This window comes from Phalacrocorax aristotelis, chromosome 2 (genome assembly GCF_949628215.1).
Source record: "Phalacrocorax aristotelis chromosome 2, bGulAri2.1, whole genome shotgun sequence".
In the NCBI taxonomy this organism is placed as follows: domain Eukaryota; kingdom Metazoa; phylum Chordata; class Aves; order Suliformes; family Phalacrocoracidae; genus Phalacrocorax; species Phalacrocorax aristotelis.
In genome coordinates, this window is record NC_134277.1 from 144276416 (window position 1) to 144303646 (window position 27231).

The 27231-nt window shown below is 36.1% G+C and overlaps 1 protein-coding gene across 5 annotated transcripts in view; it reads left to right on the forward strand.

Moving 5' to 3' along the window:
- Positions 1 to 27231, forward strand: part of VPS13B (vacuolar protein sorting 13 homolog B) — a 486846-nt gene that overhangs the window by 235156 nt on the left and 224459 nt on the right. For all 5 annotated transcript variants that reach the window (XM_075085497.1, XM_075085494.1, XM_075085496.1 and 2 more), the window contains exons 22-24: positions 9277 to 9404; positions 16873 to 17107; positions 26043 to 26263. In XM_075085497.1, coding sequence (XP_074941598.1) covers positions 9277 to 9404; positions 16873 to 17107; positions 26043 to 26263 — 584 coding nt within the window. The remainder of the gene's footprint in view (positions 1 to 9276; positions 9405 to 16872; positions 17108 to 26042; positions 26264 to 27231) is intronic.

Here is a 27231-nt window from a genome sequence, read left to right on the forward strand (position 1 = left end):
AAGTGAGATTCCTACATTGTTATGGATAGTCTTTGCAGATTGAAAGAGTTTGTATCTTAAAGTCATGCTATTCAGATGATGATTTTGAATTTATCCTTTTCAAGTCTAGCACGATCTCAGCAGTCACTCCCTTGAGAACTGCTAGAAACCAATCCTATGTATTAAATGAAAGCAGTTTGTAATCACAGCCATAAAATGATTTAAAACATTGATCTTGAGTTCAGTTTATTAGTTAATGGCTGCTGAGATCTTGCCAAAAATGGAGCATGGGAAAAGAGGAAAACTACTCTATATGGTATCTGTCTGTGAAAATCCAAGGTTTCTGTTGTTAACTCCCAAATTGTAGTTATTTCTGAATCACCTTAACCATGAAGGCTTCAAAAACAGAGTAAGATAATAGAATATGTGGTTTAAATTTTGTATGATGTGGCTGTGAACAAGCAAAGTGATAAAGAAACAGGATTTTAAAAAGTAGTATTTACCTCAGTTCCTCCCTCCACCTACTTCTCCCATTCTCAGCAATTCAGCAGTTCCCTGTTAGTTCAATGAAAAGTGATTTGCAGACCTGTAGCTATACAAAGAAGTATAGCTCTTATGTCTCGATAGTGGCAAAATGACTGCTATATGTGTGTATGAATATGTAATATATATATACACACATACACACAGCATATGTGGCGTACCTGTACAGGAAGATATTATGGGCTGCAGTAGATGGATAGGGCAGTCTTTGAAAGCTGTCCTGTGCATGATTAAAGCCGAAGTGTGTATTTTCACACATTCAAGATGGGTGCTCATTTATTACTAAAATAACTGGTTGATTTCATTCATATTAAGGTTTTCAATGGTTACAATTATTTTCACTTTGTTTGAAAAATATAAAGATGAAATTGGGGTTTTTGGGGTCTTTTTACTGCCTTCTAGTGAGGTCTTTTTGTAGCCATTACATTGAAATTTAATTTCAACAACATCTACTGTGACATCCAGCATTAGCAGTGCTTGGAAGAAACCGTGGTATCCCAGACATAATTTCCATGCTGTCTTGTGAGATGTAACCCAGTGACTGTGGCATCTAATTTTTCAGTAATAGTAGAAAAGTAGACTCGCACATGCTTTTTCGTATGAGGAACGCTTTTAATGAAACTCTCTCCTTCAGAGAGTCAGAAAGGTTGATAATTTTTTTTCACTCAGAATCCTGAAAGTTGACTTTTCTTATACCCACAGGATAGGTAAGTAAGTAGAATTTGATGTATCATCTAAGAAGTCATGAAACTTTCAGGTGGAGTAGGCCCCATAGCCTCTTGCAAAGGCACCAGAAAACTCAATGTCCCATCCCATAATTGAAAGTATACTTGTCACATAAAATTTTGCTGATCCATGTTACGCAACAACCAAGTATTTGGTCATGGTACATGCGTTTCAGCCATGTCGTGAGTATACATCAGGGTATATGACAGTACGCAAGTGGTCTTCCTCACTAAGCCTAGCTCCTGTGACCAGAGATGGCTCCATTTTGTTGTCTGGTATACAGATTGCAAGGGCATTTGCAAAAGAGAATTAAGCGGTGGGTTTTGGACAGCTTTTTTCCATAGGCCAGCTTGATCAGGTCTACAGGTCAGAGAATGCACTGGTCATTTAATTCCAGTACAATGTCAGTATTACCATGGAATAATGAGTCCCAAGTTGAAAGCTGAGAAGAGAATCCAGCATTGTTTCATTCTGCAGGAAGTGTGTATGTGGTACATAACAGTATGTGCATATGGAGCGAAAGATAGGACACGAAATCTTTCCAGTTTAGAAAAATCTCTTGTGTTTCTGCAATATTGATGTTTTGTTCTGTGGAACTGTTGTTCTCACAGAGAAATAATTCAAGAGTTTTAAAGTTTCATTACATGTGAAGTTACACCTAGCCTACTATTAATTGGTACTTCAAGCAGATGGAGGATGATGACTTAAAAAGGAAGTTCAAAACTCTTTTAGATAGCCTTTATATAGCCTGTACAAATTGTCTGATTTCTAATAAGGACAGAGCTCCAGTTGCCAATTTGTCCCTTCTTCACCCTGCTTACTTATTTTCTCAGAGCTTGTAGAAACATAGTATCTTTAAGCTATTAATCCTGTCAAATTTGATTTATATTGACCACCAAATGCAAAAGGAATTAGAGAAGCAAATGAGTTGCATGCATATGCATAGAGTATAGGATTGCATAAGCCTTCTTTTCCATAGGAAACCAGGCAAAGAAAGATCCCCTCCTTTCCTTTTGATCCCTTCTGAACATCTGATAGCGTAGATCTAACAACATGCTTATAAGTTGGTCTTCAGATACTTACTATAATTAGAACTTGTTGGTTGTTTTGGGAAGTGTTAGTAATTAGATTCTGAAAGCTTTATTCAAGAAATTCTTAAAATTCCTTCAAAGTATACACATGAGAGATTTCTGAACCACTATTAAATACTTCTCCATAAAAGTGGAGAAAAGAGGAAGCTTTAAATCTAGACATGTCTCTATTTTATTTAGACCAACTGATGCTGTGTTAGTGTTTTTATATTTTTGTCTTAATAAACTTTCTGTTGAGCACAGCGTAGCAGAATATGACCTGTATTTAGCAAAACTGGATGCAGTTACTGATTTCTTTTTTTTGTTTTTTCCTGAACGTACAACTAGAATGCTGAACTAGATTCCTGCTAAAATGAGCTGTTGGAATGCAAAAAACTGGCAAATGTGAGAGAATCTGGCTGATGAGAAATCAATGGATTATTTGAAGTATTTGAATTAGTAGGTCACTGTTTCTGCTCAATGAACTGAATGACTATTGTTTATTCATGCCTGCTATGAGATGTATGACTGATAATTTATTTGGGAACATGAATGACATTAAATAGATGCTAAGTAGGCAAAATAAAATATAGGCATTTATATCTGACACACATTTACCTAGGGTGCCTGAAAATAGTAGGAATTTTATGTTTTTATAAATGGGGTTTAATTCTTGGAAGGATTATTTAAAAGGAAGGTCTCCAGGCCTAAAACAGGTGATTTATAGTGACTTTTAAATGGGTGTACAATCACATACCCATTGTGAATTTCCGTAACTAGTAAACTGTTTGACTTTTGTGTTATGATGGCATGATTTCTTCAGTTCAGTGTGTGAATTTCAAAAACATTAGTAACACAAAGCCAATGTAGTATAAAAAACACACTCTCTGTATGGAGAAATTCAAAGTTGAGGGAGAAAGAATGGGTGTTTATTTTTAGATAGTATTTAAGGGACTCAAGACCTTTCAGTGTATTTTTAAAAAGGCAGATAAATAGTCAGAATTCGTCCTGCATTTACCAGAAAAGCTCTTGCAAATCCAAAGGCTGAAATTCTTACTTCATAATCTAAAATTTATTTGGAATGGTAAGTGATATTAAGATAAATTCAGGCGTGGACTTTAGATGCAGACACACACATAACACATTCTTGTAATTCCTAATATAGTAGCTTAGTTTTGCCTGTGAAAGGCTGTTACTGATTTGTATGAAAGTGCCAGTCCTTTATAATTTTTGTTCACAGAATAGGTATTTTCTGCCAGAAATAGTTCAGCAATTGTTAAGAATTTGGTGGGAGGAAACACTCACCATATCCTTTCCCTAGCCAGCCCCCACTTTCACACAGAAAGATCCTTTTTGCTTGTACAACAATGCTAATATCACATTTGTCTTTGTTTACTGAGGTATGCTTACTCTAGAACAAGGCACGTTGGGTAAGAAGTCAAAAGCGTCTCTATTTTAACACTTAGTCTGCTGCTAACTCATTGAATAACCATTCTAATTTACTCACTACACCTCTCTGCTGCTGTTTTTCTGGGTATAAAGGACTTGTTCTGGCTAGTTGTCAGGGACTGCAATTGTCATCGATTGACAGAAGTAATATATTATGTGCACCGTTAGTAAAGTAGAATGCAAAAATGCTCAGAGCCCACTAGAGGAATTATTTATGCAAAGACTATTCAGTATGTGGGCAAATATATTCCATATTTTTATAAGCTTAGAAGGACTTTCTGCTGTTATTTAAGTTAGTTTAGTACTGCTTTTCTTCTAAAGCATCCTGATGAAGAGTGCAAACTTTTTAACATACATATCATCATAGTCTGTTCTCAGAAAAAATATCTCAGTTATGTGAATAATTCAAATGTCATTCATCCAGGAATGGGGGTTTAGGGAATAACTTCTCTTCTGATATTGCAAAAATAAAATTTGAATATTTCTGAACCACTTCTGATTGATAATGATGGTTCAGAAAATATTGGTAAATACAGCTTTGAGTTTCACCTAATGGTTTCAATGAGCCTGCTACTTAGATTAAGTTTTTCTTTTTAAATGGGATTGTAGGAGAAAATAGTACATTAAGATAGGAAGAGTTTTTAACAAGATATTGCTCTGGTTTTGCAATTTCTTGTATATGTGTAATGTTCAATATTAAGTCATAGAACAAAATTATTACATGGAAATCCATTCTATTGAGAACAGAATTTGTTTCTTTGGCTGTCATACATATGTACGAAAAACTGTGAATCACATGTAATGTTTTCGTATATCTATATTTATAGACATATACGTTTAGTTCCTTTGTGTTGCAAATATAAAAATACTTCGAGGAAAATTGGAATGCAAACCTAAGTTCAAACAAGCTTTTATATAACAAGTTTCACTGAATTTTTACTTTTGCACAATATTATACGTAGAAACCAAAACCTGCTGCGTTACAGAAAAGAGCAAGTAAGTTTTAAGTAGGTGGTAGTTTGGTGGTTTTTTCTTTTTTTTTTTTTTTTTTGGGGGGTGGGGGGGGTGGGGGGCTAATTTTTGTTTTGTTTTACATATGAAGAAACCAATTAATCTTCAGCAAAAAAATTCTGTAGGCCACTTAGATATTTTTTCAGAGTTGTTTGAAGTTTTAATTTTCTCCTCCGCTGCATTTTAACCTCATTTCTAATCCCTTAGACCTCTTGATAAGTTCCTTAGTGGCTTGCATTTGTTGCAAACACCTTGGTATTTCTGGTTTTATTGCTGATTAAAAGCCCTATCTAATGCATGAAAATGTGAATAGATATTAAGAAATCCCAATGAGTTTTTTGACACTGTGGAGAGTAATTTTAGCAGAGGCAAAAACTTTCCAGAAGAAGCCACGTAATTACAGTATATTTTCCTTTGATTTTTTTCTTCTTTTAAATAACTATTAATGTTTATGAGTTTTGCTGTCGTGGCCTCTTAGTAATTATGATTAGTTTGCAGTAGGATTTTTCTCAGTTCTGATGTGTGATAAGCTGTATGACAGATGATGTGATGTGGGAAGGAAAGCTTGCCTAGCTTTTTGAGCTGATATGACAGATGCATTTTGAGTATGGACATACAATGGGATGGTGGCAAGACTATTCTACTGCAGGCTGCTGCATGGGAGTCTGTCTGAGAACCTTGTCTTTCAGTAGGAGCTCTCTCTGCTTTTGGGGATCACTTGAAGCACAGGTTTGCCTGCAGCAGGATAACCTTTTCCAACCAGAAAAGGTGCCCTCTTAATGCTGCTGCCCTCTTAATGCATGAGGTATCTGAGGGACATAGTGGGCCAGAAGAAATGAGTCATCTTGTGCCAGAGGGATGAGGTCTGTACCACATACAAATCAGCAATAAGTTGTTATTGTATTTTACCTCCCTTTAATTCAGTTGGTAGCTGTAGGGAGAGAGGAGGAACTGAAAGCATGAGGCCAGTGGTGAGTACAGATTATCCATAGTCCTTAACCCAGTAGTGGAAAATCTCTGATCTATGGACTTAACTGCTTTGGTTTATTTGAGAAATATCCATTTGCCCCAGATCTTTGCACTTCAAAAGTTGTATTTACCCTGTGTGTTCCTTAGGTCACTGAATATTAATAGTACAGAATAGCACCATTTTCCCCAAAGATCTTTTTATTTTTTAAACTTTTAAGTGTTTTATGGATCAGACTTCTAAAGCAACCAGTTCTCAGTAGGCTAAAAAAAACCACAAAGGAGGAGGCATATGTCTATTAAGAAAGACACCTCTGTCTAGAATTTATACCTATAAGTCCTGCTTAGTGGCATCTCCTACAAAGAGAGTACTGTTTGTGAATAATTTTGCAGGATTCCCCCTTGGAACTCCCTCTGTACTTTAACCATAAATTGTGAAATGAATTATGAAAACTGCTCCTTCTGGTAGCTCAATCCTGATCTGATCAGTCCTTCTTAAAAAGTCTGTTCATTACCAGTGTGTGTTCTGAAATTGATGGTGAGTGTGGCAGCCTCTGAGTGATTGTTAGTTCTTTGAAATAGTCGTGGTGTATATTTTTACAAAAATACCAGTTACACAATATGGGATTAGAAGATGAGAATAGGAACCTTTTATGTTCCTGTACAGTGGGATTCATAGAAACTTGACTTGTACAACCTGAAGTAGCCCCCGTCCAATTTTTTTCCCTCATCAGCTTTTAAGTGTGTCATGCAAATCATATTTTCTATCTTGCTATTGCTGACTGACTCCTGGCTTCAACACAAGGCTGATTACAGTGCCAGGAAATGTTCCTAGGTTTTCAGTTCAGTAGTAGCTGAGTAGCATAATTATTTTAGGAGATTAACCTTCGTACTGAGATAGATGGAGCTGATCCAGTCTACACATCTACTATTGAGGACTCGCCAAACACACACGGTAGCCACACCAGACTACTACAGTCTTTTAGTAGTTGTCATCTACTGATGGCCTTGCCTGATGGGGAGTTCAGACATTGTTCTGTCCCAGCATCCCTTCAGACAAAACTCTGGGACTTACCAGTACAGGAAGAAAATGAACAGACGACTTCTTTCTTCTTTTCTTTTCAGGACTTACTTCTGTGCTTGCTTCTTCTTTCCACTCTGAAACAGTTCTTATTATTTCTCTGTTTTCCATGATTTCTGGTTGAATCATTCCTTATCTATTGATTTTTGAGGCACCTTCCCCCCTCTCCACCCCCCCTTCTTTTGGTTGAGTATGGGGCATTACAGTGAAGGTATTGTCTATCATGGATATTCCTTGAATTTGAATCAGCTTTTCAGGTTTGAATTGCATATATATGGAGAGAAACAAGTGGTGCTTTTGCCAGCTAATTTTATTTTTCAGTCATGGATAGTTGTTTCTGGCATTAGAAAGTTGATTCCCCAAATTGAGAATTAGCAGTGTGTGTGTTTCCCAGCAAACAAAACGTGAGGCTGAAACAAAACCTAGCTTCAGATCCCACTCATGGGGAATGCACTTGTTCAGTGGCATAAGATGTTGATATTCCCTGCTGATTGTGCTGTCGAATATATAGTTTTACCTGTGTGTATATATATGTATTTATCTGTTCATCCTGACCTGAAGCATTCCTGTGTGTGAGATTTCCCAAATCTCACAGTGACTTTGTATACTGGTCTCACCCTTACCCACACTTATATTCTGGAGTTCTACTCTCTAGTACTTCTTCTATTTTACTATTTCTTGATACTCAGGATGTTCCTAATTCTTACCTTGTAATATGTGTAGTGTAGGGCCTGACTACACAGAGAAGATGGTGAGAACTGAGGTAGGGTAAGAAGTTAAAGAACAGCAGCTATTCCTCACTGAATGTCTTTGTTTTAACTTAATCCATTCATGATGTGGATGGAATACTCACTGCATGGCATAAAACTGTCCACATGAGAAAATATTATGAAATAGCTACTCCACGCTGCTTTCCCATATGAACAATTTACTCGTTTGTCTCTCCAGCACAGCTGACAACAACAATCCTGGAATGTCATGCTTTTTAGTCTCATGATCCAATTTTCATTCTTTATCATTCTAATAGATCCATAATTGGAGCCAGGAATATCTGAGAGGACTAATTACACTGCAGCAATAAAAATTCTCTTTCACTCTTTGACCACCTCTCTTTTTTAATCTTTTGATTCCCCATCAGTTTAATAAAGTTAATGCTTCTCTTTCTTTTCAGATAGTTAAAAATGCTATTTGTTGAAGGATTTATGATTCTATGATTCTATGATTTTGTCTAGAATATTAAGCAACTCTGGCCTTTTCTAGCCTTGATGGGAGAAATGTCACAAATTAATTCCTCAAGTGGCATTAACATTGCACGCTCTTGGCAGAAATTCACCTCTTGGATGTTTCATTTTTAATTCCTTGCATGTTTCCTTGCATGATCAAAACTGACTGAAGGCCCAGTGATGCATATCAAGGGGCATATACTTTCGATCACCTGAGTTCACTTGCTAGCATAATTTTGTTTTAAGAATTTTTCTGTAGTTTGTACGACACTGATTTCTCGTAGCTGTATAATTGGGAGACATAAATTGTCACACTTGTGCTGATTTCAATTTAGTTTAAAATGAAGACTTCATAATTTATTCCTGCAGTTTTGTCAGCTCAACAACATGTAAGCCAAAACTGGAAAAGTTAAAGAAGCTGACTACAATCTGGTGGGTATCCCAAAACATAAGAAGGAGGATATTCTTTTAAGAGATGACAGGAGGAACTATGTACCACTCATACAGCCTTTAATGAATTTGCAGCTGCTACTTGATGTCCTCACTAGGCCTCTTCTGAAGTTCTATTATGCTTATATTAAATTAAATACTTCTGTTATCTAAAATCTTTTCATATTCATGTTATTAAATAACAATTTAAGCAAATTTCTCTTTTTACTAGAAAACATTGAATTTTGCTGAAATATTTCATACTTTATTACCTTTAAGCTTGACAAACTAAGAAAATAGTTTAATTTATATGCCTTGCTTTGGAAGCATACTCAAGTTTTTAGGTGAATTTTAAGTGAACAAATCAAAGGCTGTAATTCAGTATGAGCTGTCTTTCATTTCTTACAGCGAGTTTAGAAAACTAAAACCTTTTTTAGACTACACTGGCAGCAATGTGCATGAAAACCTTTTGGGCTGCTATTCTATCACCAAATAGATTGTCACACTTTGAAAGCTGTCTTAATTTGCTTAGGCCAAATATTCTTCATAATATGCTCTTAGCAGTTTATGTTAAAAAAGTTTAAGCATTTTATTTCATTGCATTTGTCACCAGGCTTAGCTGATACAGTTGTATTGCCAAGTTTAAAACTAATAATAGACACACTATTATTATGTCCATAGTGAGATACATAGTGAGAGAAAATTCTCTTTTAAAATTTAAAATATCTTTTTCTCACTACCAGTAAGTATATTACTTAGTTATGTATTCTTTGTGTAACTGAGTTTTGTTGTTTGTTAGAATCTCGTCCTTTGTCACTTCCTGTGAAAACCATGCTGAACTCATCTGAAAGCTGCAGAAGTCCTGAAGAAAGAATGAAGGAATTTATTGGAATAGTGTGGAATGCAGTTAAGCGCCTTACACTTCAGGTAAGATGAAAAGGAAGTGGGAAAAACCCTATGTCTTTCCAAACTTTATGATACTTTTTATGCATCCTAGTGCTTTTTATTAGAGGGTGTTTAAAGGAGCTCCCAAGTTTTATTGTCTTATTTCAGTAGTTTCAAAGTCTTAGAGAATGAAAAATAAGATCTAGATTTTTGGTAAATTAAGCAAAGAATGCTTTGGTTTTAGAATATTAGTTTTCGAAATATTTTTTTATATCTGAGGGGAAGATACTTTAAATTTAAAATGTTTGTCACACTTTTCTGTATTACAAACATAGCTATACACCTTTTTATCTATATTTAGATTTGCAGAATACCTTCCTTTCTAAAAATATTTGAGGAAAGTGCGTATGATAAATACTTTCTTGGGGTGTATGACAAAATGTGATGTTATATAGTGATGGCTCATCTGTTTACTTGTTAACCTTTTTATAAAGGACAAGTAGGTGACCACTTGGGTTAAACCATTTCATCCTAGACTGCTCTAGATTGTGATTGCTGATCCGTAAAAGCAGAATTTTCCTGTAGGAGTATATATGCATGCTATATACAAAAAAGGCCGGGTTAGAAGTCCAGTGTTACAATTGCATGATTAAATACTAGATGACTTAGAAAAGCTAGAATTAGGACTGTCTTCTTCCAAGTCCATATCAAGTGCCTGCTTAGAAATTACCCTAATTTAGAATTATTATAATCTGTGCCTTTTGAACACTACATTTTATGAGACTGGTGTTTTATGGTACATCAGCATATAGCAGCAAAACTGTTTTTGTGTTAAAATTTTAAAAATTTTGAAAACCCTGTTTCTGACAGAAGGTAATGCTGGTTCCTTCTTCTTACCAAGAGATATATTTATTTATATACAGGCTCATCCCAGAACCTGTGTCTGTTTTACTCCTTTTTCATGCAGAAAGTACTTTGGGTTCAAATTAGTAGAAAGTTTGAAAGTTGAAGTCTTGCCTGAGCAGGAACTTCAGAGTCGTGACTTGATTGCAGAACATTCTGAAGTTGAGGATATGCTTTCTATTAACTCTCTTTAGTTTTCAGCTAGCTCTTTAATCATTATTTCATTAATACTTTGCTTGTTTTCCTTTCTTTCTTTCTTAATGTTGTCTCTACTGGAGATTAAAATGGGTAGATAAGGGGAGTCAGGAGAGATAATTTGTAAGCTGTTTGAAGGAAGCAGTGCATTTTTGTTACATGTCTGGGTGGTACCTAGCACAGTGGGACTCCCTGTATAAACCAGGCTTACAGTTTGAGTCATAGTAGAAGTAATAATATAATAATGGGGATGATGAAGAGCTGGAACCTTTATAAATGGGGAAAATTGAATCAGGACTAAGATATTCTGCTCATACATTTTTCAAGGTACGCTTTGTTGTGTGAGAAACCAGCAAAGTGAATTTCTTCCAAAGAATGGTTAAGATACTGACCAGCGTAAAATGAAGTTTGCCCGTTACCAAATAGAAAAAAAACCCGTTGTGTTCAAACTAGTGGGTTGCTTTTATGGAGATGAATGCTGATGACGGTGATAGGCACGTGTTTTCTCAGTGAGTAATTTGTAAATATATCACTGCTCTGACATAATACACTCACAGATTAGAGCTAATACTGGCGAGGATTTTTTGTATTAGATACTCCTTCTGGTGTTTGAGATTCTGGATTTATTACTTTTCACAGGGTTTTTGGGAAGGTCCTTATGCTTTCCCTATTCATCACCAAGAATAATAAATTATATTCTTTTTATCTGTGTTGAAATTAAATGGCCCTATGAATTCATACAACAGCTTACACATTTCAGGTATGTTTCATCCTTATGCTTTGATCATACTTGATAAAGATATGCCAATATCTTGCCTGAAGGACATTACATGTTACCAGTGAAAAGTTTCAACAGACTCCAAGGAAACACCGCAGAAAATGTCCAAGAACATGCTTCCAAACAAATATGCAGTAATCCTTCTTCATGAAATGTGAAGGATTTCTAGATACGTATGCAGTTCTTTTTATTATTGCTAGTAGTCCCTATGTCTATTTTATTTAAATATACTTTTCAAGACACAAATGCATATATATATATTTTTATTTTTTTTTTCTTCAATACCAGCCTAAATGGGAAACCTGAAATTTCTGCAAGGCAGTGCATAGAGGATAAGATGATGGGGGTTATGGCTCTGTTTTTTCAATTCAAGTACAGTATGATATATTTCTTTCTTTAAACATAATATGAATTTTATTAAACACATAAATATATGTTAAATTCATACAGATTTTCTGTATTTTATTATTGTTTGGCATGAAAAAGGCAAAGGCAAATTTCTAGAATACTTTGTCTGGTTAAATGCTGGAGCACTTAGACTCTAAGGTTTTTTCTAAAGCTATTTTCATGTTCCTGGATCTTTTATTAACACGATAGTAGAATAGAAAAGTCTGTAGTTGTTGTCAGATAAAACAGAACTTCATAACTTAAAATCATCAGAGGATTATTCTTTTAATGGAAGTTTGAGTAAGTAAATGTGTTTGGAACCAAAGTAACTGGAAAGATTATTTTGGATGTAAAGCTGGTACTTGTTTAGTTCTAGCCCTGGCTTGCTCATGACAGAATATTGCATGAAGATTTTGCGCATTGGAATTGTGGTAAGCTATTAGTATTTAAGTGAAAAGACTTTCATACTGAACCTACAAAAAGTCATTTTTATTTTTCAGTTGTTGTAGGATTTTATGTGCAGCCTTGAAGTCTTTCTGGCAGTTGCACTGTGCAGGAGGCTAATACTCGCTTTTCACGTGTTCTTCATACTAATAGTTGCTAAAATTGTGGAGCAGTATAAACACAATTATTTTTAATTGGTTGTTAATGCTGAATTCCAGTGAGAATAATGAAGGATCTGTACTAAAAGCAAATGAATTAATGAGTAATGTTGCAGTGAATGCCAACTAAATAAGAGTGTAATTATTACATATAAAACTTAGCCAGATATTCCACATGCCATTAAATATCCCTGAAATTATTTTAAAAAATTAGTCTCTTTCCTGAAATTATTGAAAATAATATTTTCTTTAAAGCATATAATAACTTGTGTAAAATTTTAGTCAAAGTGAAACACTGATTGAAAGAACAGTAACGTAAGGATGAGATTGACTAGAGTTCCTGTTCTTTGAACAGTGGTCTTTATTCATGGGTCAGGAAGAGATGCTGTGACTTGTAACTTAGCAGTTACACCTTTCAGCAGTTATTCAGCACTTACGAGATAGGATGATTTCTTAATTTGTTACTTACCACAAACTGACAAGAAATGAAATTTTCCATAGCTAAATAAAAACTTCTTAAAATTGGGCTTCCTTAGAAAAGGAGTATTGTATAGTGCTAAGGCATTTTGTTCTAAGTGGTGAAAGAAAATGCAGCTGATCCTTATTACACTCATTTGTATGTACAGGTAGCCTGCTCTCTTAGTTCTCTAACTCATGTGCTCTGCTTTCCATTTATATCATTTTTACTTTTTGTCTAACTTCAAAACATGAATTTCTGGCCTGCCTTTTTGAATTCTAACAAACAGTTCATGTCTGGCTCAACTGCAGATGGTGTAATTGGGTAGAGCTCATTTGGATGTCAGAGGCTGAGGTATGGTCTTACAATAATGACCATACCAGAACCCCTACATAAGATGTGTAACAGTGTTTCTTTGCTGTTTTGGGAGTCATTGCAAGATTATATTCTGTATCTGAAACTCCCAGGAAAACACATTAGCCTTTCTGATGAGAGCGTATGATGGATGATGATTAATGCAGAGAGAGGCCACTTCCCAGGAGGCACCTTTATGTGAGTGTCACCATGTGGGTCATCTTCAATGCCTCTAATTGGTTTACATAGCTATTGAATGTTGGTTAGAGAAGGGAATCTCCGTAAGGTATCACTATCATGAATGTCTGTAAAGACGTCTGTACAACCTGTCTGCCCTTGATGCACTGCTGCAGGATATTTATGGCATGTCACTTGTTTTGTTTCACTTCTTCCCACATACCCTCCTAAGTTAGGAATACCTAGTTCTTCTGCAGTATGCATTTCACTGTTCTCCCTATCAAGCAACACTCTCTTTTTATAAAATATGAAGTAAAAATACTCCATTTATTCCAGTAACTTAATGCTTTCCTTTGTATACAACAGATATCTTAAAGTCATTGCACTTTTTTAGGTTTATATATTAGTAAAAGCTTAAAGCAATGTGCTTTGCATAACCTTTTAAAAGTAGAAGAGAAAATACTTCTTAATTCATTGGTTTACCATTAGTGTACGTTACTTAGCATGTATAGGCCTTGACATAATAGAAAGGAAAATAGGGGGTGATTCTGTTTCAAGAATTTGTAATGATTCCTTCTCTTTAATATATGAATGTGTTCAGTATTGGCTAAAGAACACGTTGCTACCAAAACTGAAATAAGATCCTTGAAACAGAAAGGATGTTGCCATGGAAAAATGAAGTAACACTCAGTGCAGCTGTGAAGCATTAATGAATAGGATATTTTTTTAAAAGATCATTTGTGTTTGGTGTGGCTTGGAGGGTCCCAACCAGATGGTTTCCATGAACAGGATCTGACCCCCAGCTTGAGGACTTCTTACTGGCAGATTACTTCATTTTCTTTCCCTTGGATTGTCAGATCCTTACATTAATGCAAGATTTACTGCTGCAGGTTTATATTCAGTTACATAAATCAGTTACATGTTACATTAAATTCACTATTTTAGACACACAGTTTAACAGTTATTTAAAAAGTGTAAAAAGATTTATATGATAGCTTTAATATATGCTATTGATGTAGTTTAATTTTAAGATATTTGGATTGCATATATTTTAAAGCACTTTCTGATGGGTAAAGCAATCTGTAGCACACATTCTCACTTTTGTCCGACATACAATGTCATCATTTTAGGTGCACTCTTCCATTCCTTCAGTGGATCTTGTTATAAGACAGAACTCCAGATTTTGTCAGATAAACGTACTCAGATTCCATTGAAGTAGATAGTTGTGTGTAAGCAGAATTGGCCTCTTGAGAAGTTCAACAGGTACAATTCAATTTTACACTTCTTGGGCCCTTGTGAATCCAGGTTGGCAATTTCTTCTGTAATTATAATAATTGCATGATTTGCCCTAAAATGTGGAATTTTGCCATATGTTCATTGTGTTGGCCTTTGAAACCCTACAATAATATTTTGCAAAGTTGATTTATTTTTATAAAACTTTAAATGAAACGCAGGTAAGCAAAGCACAGGTGTAAGCAAATCTAATATTACATGTGGAGGGTCTGATGTTGTCATGTAAACCCCACCAAAATTTGTGATCCGATTCCCATTCAGTTGTTTGAAAATGAATGGCAAAATAATGCCTATACAAACAGGAATTTCCCTGAGGCATTTGAAGGAGTGAAACTGTTGTGATTCCACTTCAATATTCTTGATATGGCAAAGTAAAATAAAAAAAATGATCTGAGGAGCTTGTCTTCAGTACAAAGCTGTACTGAACTGTAAATGAAGTGTAAAAACTCTACTGCGTATTGACATCTCTTCTCAAGAGTACTTTGCAAAACATCTCCTGTAGATCCTGCTGCTGGTAATGCGATGAAGTATAGTATCTCTCCAAGTTGGTGGAATTTTTTGATTATTACCACCACATGGTTTGTATATTCAGGCAGCATTTGATGTTAATCATCATGGATATATATATATATATACACACACGAAGAATGGATGATTTGTAATAAACTGTTTACTCAGCAAATGCTCTGATAAAACAAAAGTTATACTGATCATGCGTTCTTTTGTCATCTATTTATCATTATCCCACAATGGCTTGACCTGCAACCTATTAGTAATAGACCAGAAAACGATCTAATGTGTCACTGTAAAAATCTTTGCAAATTGACACAATGACTAATTTACTAGTTAAAAAAAAAAATCCAAATCTATTACATCTGTAACAATACACTGTTGATTTTCATCCAGTATAAATAAAGTCCGCTCTGCAACCTTGGATCAATAAACTACTTATCAAAGATGTAATTAACTTCATTTTACAACTCAAACAGTTCTAAAACTAGAAACAAACACAGACTTCATGTAACAATGTATTTATTTTTGCAAAATTCTACTTATATTTTTCTGCAGTGAATTCTTGTCAGTTTGTCTAAGCAAGAGGGCATAAAAATGCTGAAATAAAGATGAATATCTCTGTTTTCCTCACTAGGCTGGCAAAGTGCTTATGGTGTCGAGGAATTCCATCTCTATTGCAAATCACTATTGTGGTCTTGAGGGACTATTAGCCTTCAGGGAAGGGTATGGAGTACAAACCTTGGTTATCACTTTTAAGCTGTGATGTATTTTAATGATGTCAAATTGAGAGACTCTGTTACGTAAGTTTACAGCAAACAAATGTTCTTTTATCACAACTACAAATAATATCATGTCCAACATTTTGTATGCTAGACTTTTCCAAACAATGTGAAGAAATTAACTGAATCATAGTTTGTACTTGCTTAACAATGTGTTCAAATGTGCAGGCTGTTAGGGCTATTTGATACCCAGGTGCAGAATATTACTTTTAAGAACCATGGGAGACTAACAGTCTGCAGCTTACACCACCTCTGGGTTAACAAGTAGTGATGAGTTTGGTTCTTGGTTTGGGCTTGCTCAGCCTTGCTAGAAGTTCATAAGGAGATGGCAGAATGGTCAGAAGTGTTTCAGGGTAACAGCGTTGCCTGAAAATAAAGAACAAAAAAGTGCTATTTCATATGAAACAATATGCACTGCTTCTGATTTGCAAGGAAGCTGTATAAACTTTGTGAACTTTACTCATTTCTCTTTGTGTATGTATGCACCTATCCATTTCTTTTAAAGTCAGTTTTTCACTAAAGCTTCTATTTTTCCTAGTTTATCGTTTTTGTACATGCTTGTTACTGTTGACTACAAAGTAAAGACAGAATATTCCCTGAAATAGGTCTTTATAGAAGTCTTTCTATAAAGTAACAGCATATAAAATCTTGGTTAGTTCTGGAGGCTTAGCTATTGCTAACAAAAGCTAGTGAACTGCAAAAAGAGGGTTTTCTCAACTTTATTGTGAGAACATTTTCTGACTCAATTATGATCCTTGTAAAAAGTGGTTGAAACATAGATGGATGTATTTTCAGTTTATATGGCAACACCTTTCTGATCAAATTTACAGACCAAAATCACACCTTTTTCTCCACTCCCTTCCCCATCTATAATCATAATTTACAAGAAGATACTGTTTTCCAACATTTTGTGTCTTCTTTCCTCTTAATTCAACTGAAAGCTAAGACTATTTTCAATCAGCTGTGATGGGGTGAGTAACTTGAGAATTTGTACCAAGACGAATATTCCACATTGGGGAGGGAAAAATTTTAATCTGTTTCTGAGGAGACTTTCTTGGCTTTATTTTTTCAGCTTGAAGTGCAATCTTGTTGTGTATTCCTTCCAAACGACAGCCTGCCTTCCCCAAGTACTATTGTGTCGGGTGACATTCCCGGGACTGTGCGAAGCTGGTACCATGGGCAGGCCAGTATGCCCGGCACGCTTGTCATCTGCTTGCCCCAGATAAAGATTATGAGTGCTGGACACAAACACATGGAACCACTGCAGGAAATCCCATTTGTTGTGCAGAGACCCATCATGGAAGAAGGTAGTGTGATAAACTCAGAAAAGCTTACTCTTTAATTTCCATTTTTAACTGTTGTGAAAATTATCTTAATTTTATTTTGAAAACTTCTGATATTGTGCTGTTTTTTAGCCATATGTCATGTATTATTGATGGTTAGAGATACTAATGACAAGGTTTGCCCCATGGAGATCAAAGTGAATCTCACCATCAAAGAGCTAGTTCTGTGATATGTTTTGTTTGTTTGATGAAGCCAAAAGTATTCAGAAGTGCCGTTTTTATCTTAATTGGTTTTGTTATTTGAGTTACTGTGTAGCCACAAACAGTTGGTTTGACACAACAGGAGGAGGCAGGTTAGGAAGAACTTCTCATGCCACCTTTGCTGGGGGGGAACCACAAACAAACTTGGATTTACCATTCAGACTGGACATTAGGAAAAGGTTCTTCACTGAGAGGGTGGTCGGTCACTGGAACAGACTCCTCAGGGCAGTGGTCATGGCACCACCAAGCCTGTCAGAGCTCAAGGAGCATCTGGATGATGCTCTTAGTCGTATGGTTTAGTTTTAGGTAGGCCCATGAAGAGCAGGGAGTTGGACTTGATGATCCTTATGGGTCCCTCCCAACTTGTGATATTCCATGATTTAATGTAACACAAGAAGAGAAATTAATAAATAGAGCAAACTATCAAAAGACAAGAATGAGGCTTTATTCGTCATCGGGATAGGCACCAGTTGTGTTCTGCTTTGTGTCAGTAGGGTTTGTAGCAAGGTTTTTGTAGAGATTTGAAGAAAAATATTGAGATGGTTTCTATGAGTATTTTTACATATTTGAGGGTATTAGAATGCACCCACCCCCATCCTCCATTATGGGGGGATGCTCTTGTGCTTAGGCTAAGGATGAGGAAAAGTACGGTCATTCTTACTTGAAAAGCTAATGTTAGAGGCCAGGTTGGATGGGGCTTTGAGCAAAGCTGGTCTAGTGGAAGGTGTCCTTACCCATGGCGGGGGGATTGGAACTAGATGATCTTTAAGGTCCCTTCCAACCCAAAACATTCTATGATTCTATGATAGAGGTTTGAGTTGTAGACCAATCTGAGGGAAGAATCAGCTTTTAACATTCCACAGCTGAGAAATGAAAGGAAGGGATAACCCATAAGGACCTAGCAAGTGAAAACCAGCTGCTTATGTTCAATACATTCAAATGCCATAACTCTGAATGTCACCCCCCTTCCTCCTTCCACCCAGCACCCAGCATTTATTGCTGAGCACAATGTCATATGGCATGGGATATCCCTTTGCTCAGTTGGGGGTCAGCTGTCCCAGCTGTCTCCCCTCCCAACTTGTTGGGCACTCCCAGCCTACTCGCTGGTGGGGCGGTCTGAGGAGAAGACACCTTACCACTGTGCCAGCAGTGTTCAGCAATAACAAAAACATCCCTGTGTTATAAACAATTTTCATCACAAATGCAAAACATAACACCATACCAGCTACTACAAAGAAAATGAAGTCTATCCCAGCCCAGACCAGTACATTGGTGTACAGTTAGTTCATTATTGTATTCTTGAACTATATTATTTGGAAAGAATTGTTGCTGGTTGGTGTAGTCATTCGAAGATGAAGAGAGGGAGATGCAGCAATTGTTCTACTGCTTTTGTGACAGCATTTTCTGAGAAAGTTATTGTTATCTGCATACTTATTGCTGAAACATAAGCAGTTACAAACGCCATACTATGAAAAATTAAGTCAAAAGCACATTCAAGAGGTACTCCTCCTTGAAATTCGTTTGGATTTATAGCAGTGTTTTTCCTCCCCCTTTATTCTGCCACTTATATTCCCTTATATGACCGTTCTCCTCCTTCCTGTATTTTACCTTAACTCACAGCAACAAAAATGGAAATTGTACTGTTTAATACTGAAAGTCATATTAGAGATGCTGCCATCTGAAAAGAAAACAAAAAAGAAAAAAAAAAGACACACAGAGAAAGGTATATGTGTTTTTCCTAATAACTTTGAGTAGGAGTTATCTAATTTGCTAATCATAGTGGCAGATAAAAGATAAATACATTTAACCAAAGTCTTTTTTTTTTTTTGTTTTAAACTGATGATGTAATTTAAACCATTTATGAAAGTACGAAGCAATTTGAATTTTGTCAAACCCAGATTTGAAGGAAAGATCTTAGTGAGAGAAAAGAATCCCCCTTGTTGGGTTAAAGCCTACGGTAAGGAATTTATTTGTGTGTGGCTTTGTGCTCTGGGAATAATGCCAAACAGAAGTTCTCACAATCTTGATATTTTTGATTCTCTAATGGAGCTATTGCCTTCTCCCATGCCAAAAGTCCCCCTTAAACAGGCTGTTAAAAAGTTGTTTCAAAGCTTTTAAGTCACTTTCTTGTTTCTTCCCATGTAGAGGTAAATAATTTTTATGGAGTTTTATTGGGAGAGTCTCTTAATTTGCATTCTGTCTTTGAACACGACTTCAGGGACATACCATCATTCGTAAGACACGTCACCATCTCTCTGAAATTATATTTATTCAACCTTGTTTTTCCTGGAAACTATTTTTTTTAATCAATCCTTCTTTTATAAAGATGATACAAGTAAAAGGCTTTTTTACAAGGATGCATTGTTACTTCTAAGAAAGTGTTTGTTCACTCATGTATTTTTCTTATTACATGAAAAACTAAAAGCAGAGGAAAAGGGAGCATAGTCATACTGTCATTTGGGAATATTACGGCCTAGTCACAGAGACTTACTGACCCCGAGATGTCAACATACTGTAAAAATAGCTTATACAATATCCCACAATCAGGTCTTTCCATTTGTTTTCAGAGTTCTGATACATTTCTTTCCTGAGGTAATTGTAGTTTGCAGGAATACTTAAAAGAGCACTTCAAGTACATTACTTCAATTCAGAAACATAACTTGGCTCAGTCATGCTAAGTAACTGATGAACAGAAATTGATTTATCTATGTAAAGAATGAGATAGTCTGAATTTCTGTTTAATAACTTGCAACTGAATAAGTTCATTAAAGGGTATTAAATTACATTAATTATCTTTATAGTTCAAATCAATCAGATAATAGATCTGTGAGGTAGTATTTACTAAGTATGCTAAAACAGAATCACAGAATCATAGAACAGCCCAGGTTGGAAGAGACCTTGAGTGATCATCTGGTCCAAACCTTTGTGGCAAAGGGAGCCTAGATGAGATTATCCAGCACCCTGTCCAGCCACATCTTGAAAACCTCCACATCCCTGGGGAGATTGTTCCACTGAATGATTGTTCTTACTGTAAAAAATTTCTTTCTTGTATCAAGATGAAACCTCTCCCAGTGCAACTTGTACCTGTTTCCCCTTGTCTTCTCCATTTTTGGCTCCTTGTGAAGAGGGCAAGTTCTGTCCTATTTGTAGCTCCCCTTTAAGTAAAATAGTTAGAAGAAATTAAACAGAAACTCAGTCTGAGCAGGACTGAAATGTTTAGAGAATTGCTTAGGGTGAGTTGTGACTTTCTCTGCATGCTTGTGTACATCCAACTTCAAATACTTGACCATCTATGTACTCTCTAATTCCCAACCTATAGCGATAGGACAAAATGTGGTAAATTTACAGTTGGACAAAATATATTGTTATGATCAAGACTTCTGGACTGCTAAAGTGGTCTTCCAAAAATTTAAGATGTTATAATAGGAAAAGAAATTGAAGACATGAGGGAACTAAAATTTTGCTTCGGATAAAGCACTGAGTTTGAGAGTAGTAATGAGAATGTCTATGAAATCTTCCTGTGTTTAGAAGTTTCTATTTTTAATTATTTTAATGTAGAATCTTTTCCTGGCTTTCACTTTTTTTTTTTGGTTTGTTTTTGAAATGATCCGTGGCTGGCACGTGTAAAATTTTCCTCTTTGGGTTCATACCAGTAACTTTTATGAATCCATCTTTGTAAAGATGTTTGGTTAGGTCAGATGCAGTAAGATACAGATATTTAGGTAAGAGACAATAGACTACAGAAAGCCATTTTAGAAACCAGTGTTCAGAGTATCTTAAAATTGTTGGTATTGCTAGATACCATATTCACATTCTTATCTGGGTAGCAGTATACTGATAATCGTGTAAATCACTGTATTCCAGACATTTAAATCTAAGATATGGCGCTTTTTTTGTGTGAAATACAACAAATTATATAACCTCACATATTTTTGTAGCATATGTTTAAACTCAAGTTGTTGTTGACTGGCTTGTAGGGAAATAGAAAAATAGGGCTTCTAATACTAGTGTGTGAATTAATTTTAATCAAATGTATTTATCATAAACTACTTCAATATACTTCAGTACATTGGCATTCTTAGAAGTTATAATCTTGCATAGATTTAAAAAAATGCTCACCTTCAATAAAATAACTGAAAAATAATTTCTGTAAATTGTGAGATGGATATTTGACATTTAAATAAAGCGCTATTTGAGTTTATATTCAATGTCACTTCTAATTATTTTATTAATGTATCTGTAAACCTTATAAGATTAGTTCTCACATTTTGGTGACATTCTTCAGTATCTGAATAGCAATGAAGTTCTGCATAAACAACTTGTGTTTAGCTGTTAAAGCTCTCTAGTAGTTGGGTTTAACTTAGAAAAGCCTGTGTATTTATGCTTACATTTGAAGCCTGTGGGACCGTCTCATCTGCTGAAAGTGAGCTCTGGACTTGGGTTTAGGGGTTTCGAAAGGGTGGACCTAGGATTATGCAGCCATACAACTGCTTCCTTGTTGCATGCCTGGGAGGAAGTACAATAGTGACCTAACATGTAGTGATTGCAATATCTTTTAAACTTTGCATGTCGCATGGGAATGTGAGCACATTGCAAATCCGTGTAAAGACCCTGCAGTGTGGGTACAGAAAGGGAAATGAAGACAAAGTTGTCAAGATGCTTTTTGGAGATTGCAAAGGATACCTTTAGCAAGCCTGGGAATAGATCCTAGATCATATGCATGATAAAGCTTTCATGATATCTCTCCTACCATTACTAATTTTAAACAGAGAAAATTTCTCTTTTGTACAACTGTCAATACTGTATGCACAACACTGTGTACAACTGCCACTGCCACTTCTGCAATCCAGTTTTTAAAATAGAGAAGTGTCATATAAAAGTGAGAGCAAACATATAACAATTATTAGTAGTTATGTACATTCCTTGGTATTGTATGTCATGCATTTGGAAGGACTTATAATGAGCATTAACTCCAGCTAAGAAACAAAGTGCGTCAAATAACTACCAGAGAAAGTGCCTGCACACAGCAAGAATTTGTAATTGTATATATTTTGGAAAAATAACTCAAACACACTGTAGGAAAGGAATCTTGCTAAACTATTGCAAATAGCAGAGAAATGATGAATGCCAATTCTTTGAAAATTGTCTGTTGATTGGGTCAGTCAACTGCCAAAGATCTGGAAGTGGTATTTATAAATTTAGGAAGTTATCAAAGCAGTTGAAATATCTTAATGAATGCAATTTCAAGTTTTTTAAATCAATAGTGATGTTTGAAGAAATTAAAAGTTAGGATTTATGAGAGAGAGATATCAGGAATTAACCAGAATCTTCAACCATACTAGGGGTCTTTCATGTGTATCTTTTATAATCTTGTCCATAAGAGATGTGGGGTGAGCTCTAGTTCCACTGAAGGCAATGCCAGGTTTACTTGTAATATTTCAGCCGAAAAGGTTCTCAGCAATTAGGTGACAAAACAATAGTATACGTGGATGGGAAGGTTAGATGCAGAGAAAATATCTGCCAAGTGTGGCACCAGCTTTTCCTTCCTTACTACTAATAAATAATTTTGTAAATAAATCCTAGAAACAATATTGCTTTTGAAGGTTAGACACTTTGAATTAATTATTTAAATAGTTTCATAAAACCAATCTGCAAATGAATGTAGGTAATATTTTTTTTTTTTTAAAACAAATAAAGGAAACATAGGTGTGACAACTAAACAAGGATTTATCAGGTGGACAGTTTCAGTATAATATTAGAATGGTCACATAGTGTGTATGGAGCTGAAGAACGGGTAATTGATGATGTTAGGGGGAATTTTATAGTTGCAGATTTGCCATATCTTCACTACAGTGTTTTGTTCAGCATGCTGTGGTTTCTGTACATTGATAAAATTTGGTGTTTTCCTTTTAAGGTAGATAGTATATGCAGCATATACTGAACGTTAACAGAGTTAACATTCAATATTTTCTTCAGAGGTTCTTTCTTTCTAATCCATGAAATATAAAATATATTAATTTACTGTGCTGATCACAGAGAAGAATAAAGTTCACGCACAGTAATTAGAAACATGTCATTAGACTTGGCTTCGCATTTGATTTCTTTCCGTCTATTACAATTAATATTTTGTATTTCTTGGCTGAGTGAACTTGGAAAAAATACAGATTGCTAACTACTTTTAAATTTCTGATCTAAAACCTTTCCAAAATATTTTCAAGTAACTTTGGCTGAGCTGAATTCTTCAGCATGCAATCAATTCAAAATAAACTACTGAAGTTTCCAGTTCTTTCTTAGGATGAGACACACAGACTCTCCTGATACATACTCCTGACCATATAAATTTATTGCTGGTGCCACTTGTGGAAGAAACAATAGAACTCTTATTAAAGTAATATTGTCAAAAAGATGTTTGGATCCAACTTTATTTTAATTTCAAAACTTTTCTAAAGTTTCTTTTAAATAATCACAGTTAACACTTAAGTTGTGCTATTTCTTAGGAATGTGATTTCTCAGCAAGACGCTGTTGACCACAGGCCACACCAGGCAGCAAACATGTTCTCTTGTATATTGTTCAAATGCATTGGTTTGAATTCTTTATTGCCTTGTGAGATTCCAAAAGCCCATCCCAGTGTACGTTTGTATTTGTCTGCCATCTTGTAGTCTGAATCTCAAGACTGGCTCCCATCTTTCTGGGGTGTTAGATTAATTTGGACTCTTCTTAGCCATGACTCCAGGCCCAAATCCCGAAAAATAAAACCTCATACCAAATAATTTTCTGAATTTTGATATAGGAAGGAGAACTTTTCTCCTTCTCCTCCTCCTCCAGGTAAATGTGCTCTGTACAAAGGTAAAGACTTTTAGCCCAGGCTGAGGTTTGTGGGTGCTCATCAGCCTGCTGTGTTTGGATGTGAGACTGCATCCAGCCACTTTTATATTGCTTTGAATTGGGGCAGGCAGTTTCTCTTGGCGGATTGAAAATTCACATGCTGGGCACAGACTTTGTCATTCAAGTGGGGGGACAAGAAGGCTCAACTTCCCCAGCAGAAAATCTGGTAAATGGAATGGTGAAGACTTTCTTTAGAGGGGAGAAAAAAACCCCAAACCTGCAATAATTGTTATGCCCTTGTTCTTTCTAAAGAACAAAAATCCATATTTTTTTTAACTAAAATGAGTATTACCCATGTATCTTTCATTGTGTCATTTTCCTCACTTCTGTTGAGCATTCTTTGGGTTTTGGATAAGTGTCTCTTGCAGAGCCTAAATTCTTTCTCCAGGACCCAGTTATCATATGTGGGATTGTATTGGGTTTACATGGCAAGGTTTTGGTAGCAGGGAGGACTGCAGGGGTGGCTTTGCTGAGAAGATGCCAGAAGCTTTCCCCATGCCCAACAGAGCCAGTTCCAGCCAGCTCCAAGACAGACTAAGGCTGAGCCAGTCAGCAATGGTGGTAGTGCCTCTGTGATAACTTATTTGGGAAGGGGGAAAAAACTGCTGTGCAACAGCAGCTGGAGAGAGGAGTGAGAATATGTGAGAGGAACCACCCTGCAAATACCAAGGTCAGTGGAGAAGGAGGGGCAGGAGGTGCTCCAGGTGCCAGAGCAGAGTCCCCTGTAGCCTGTGGTGAGGACCATGGTCAGGGCGGCTGTCCCCCTGCAGCCCATGGAGTTTCACGGTGGAGCAGATATCCACCTGCAGTCCATGGAGGACTCCACGCCACAGCAGGTAGATGAGTCCTGAAGGAGGCTGTGACCCTGTGGGAAGCCTGCACTGAAGCAGGCTCCTGGCAGGACCTGTGACCCTGTAGGGGACCCATGTCTGTTCCTGAAGGACTGCACCCTGTGGAAGGGACCCATGCTGGAGTAGTTCTTGAAGAATTGCAGCCCATGGGAAGGGCCCACATTGGGGAAGTTCATGAAAGACTGTCTCCCGTGGGGAGATGCTGACACTGGCTGGACGCTGCCAATTCCCTCACCGATTATTCTTGATAATGATTCATGGTGGGCTGCCAGGCATTTTTCTGGGTAGGCTCCCTACTAAACATAAGAAATTGTGCTCCCTGTTTGTCTGTAGTAATTTGTTTTTACAAAATCCATCATCATGCTGTTCCTAGGAGGTTAAGTGGAGGCAGTGGAAGGAGCGGCACTGTGATCAAGGTCACGCTTACCTGAGCACTGCATTGGGCTAGGCGTTACTCCATGGCACCACTGTTGAGATGCAAGCTGTAAATTTTTGGAAGAAAGATAATTCTCCTTTTAGTATTAAAAACTGTGAACAAGTACAAGTATATGATGTAAGGAACTGCCTCTGCCATCCATATGCTGAAATAAGTAGGGGGTGGTTTCAGGATACTTCTCAGTAATCGTGTAACTTAAATCATATAAAGCAAAAAGAATGTTCTTTAGAGACTATGTTGTACAGGTTTTTTTCACAGTTTGAGGTTAAAATTCTCAAGGGATTTCAATTTTTTTAAAGTTGTAAAAAATTTATTGCGGTTGTTTAGATTTCATATAGGAGTATAGAATGGAATTGATTGTTGAATTACATTTGTGGGAGTTTGGGATCAATTTAATGGTAGCTGATTGCGCTTGCTGACTTCTAAGGGGCTTGAGGATATAGCCTTTACTGAGTTTTGGGAAAATAGTAGCCTAGATATTATTATGCAATTATTTATCTGTTTTCCCTTCTTTTTAATCATTAGGTGATGCTTTTCCGTGGACTATTAGTGTGCATCATTTCAGTATATATACTCTTCTTGGACAACAGATGACACTTAATTTAGTGGAACCAATGGGCTGTACTTCTACTTTAGCTGTTACTTCACAGAAACTGCTTGCTTCGGGGCCAGAATCCAGACACTCATTTGTTGTCTGCCTCCATGTCGACCTTGAGTCCCTTGAAATAAAATGCTCCAACCCCCAGGTTGGTATATTTAATTGATTTATGGAAGGAAATTAAAAATAACTCTATTTAAATACAATTGATCTGCATTTTGTTGAAGAGGGTCTCTTCTGTCTTAATTTTTTTTAACTGGGCCATCGAGATCAAGGTGCTTAGATTAAGATTTGCTTTGAAGCTCTCTCAAGTTTTGTAATTTAAACTCTTCTCAAAAATGTAATAGCTATAGTGTAAATGCATCTTTTGGCTGATAGAGTGAAATGAATTGCAGATGTACCATTAAATGCTATAGTGCTGTTCTGCTGTCACTATGGATTCATATATTGAAATGGTTTAATGTAATTTTTTACCATATTTTTGTAGAACTAACACTTATTCAAACATAAAACATTTTTAGGCATATAATTGTATCCTTTATTAAAGGAAAAAAACCCAGATGGATGTGTGTAAACAAAAGTTACCACCTCATTTATGTTTATTAAAAGGCAAAGATGTTGCTAGATCTTTAGAAAATGTACCCTGTATTTTACTGACCTGGATCAAGTTTGCTGTAGTTCCAAACAGAGTAGGTTTGCTATGCAAAATTTTGAGTAATCTTTACTGCAGTTTGAATAACACTTTCCTGACAGTTGCAACATTTCCAGTGGTGCTGGAGAGAACACATTTGTTCTTGGGAGCTGCAAATCTGCTGGGGTCTGAGCAGGGCTCTGTCTGCTCCAATGTTTTAGCCACATGTATGATTTTTTTCAAAGGATGTCATGGACAAAATGGACTGTTTATTTCTTCATTTAATAGAAAGAAAAGGAAAGAACACCAAGTATTATAATTTTGATCTGATAGACAGGACATCACATTTGTAACAATTTATGGACCTATTGCCTAAATCTGGGAATACTAAAGCGAAGGTGGTTGGTGTAATTTTAATGTTATCCCTTGTGTGTACTCATTACGATATGTTTCTCAGTCGCATGCAATTTTTCCCTTGCCTCATT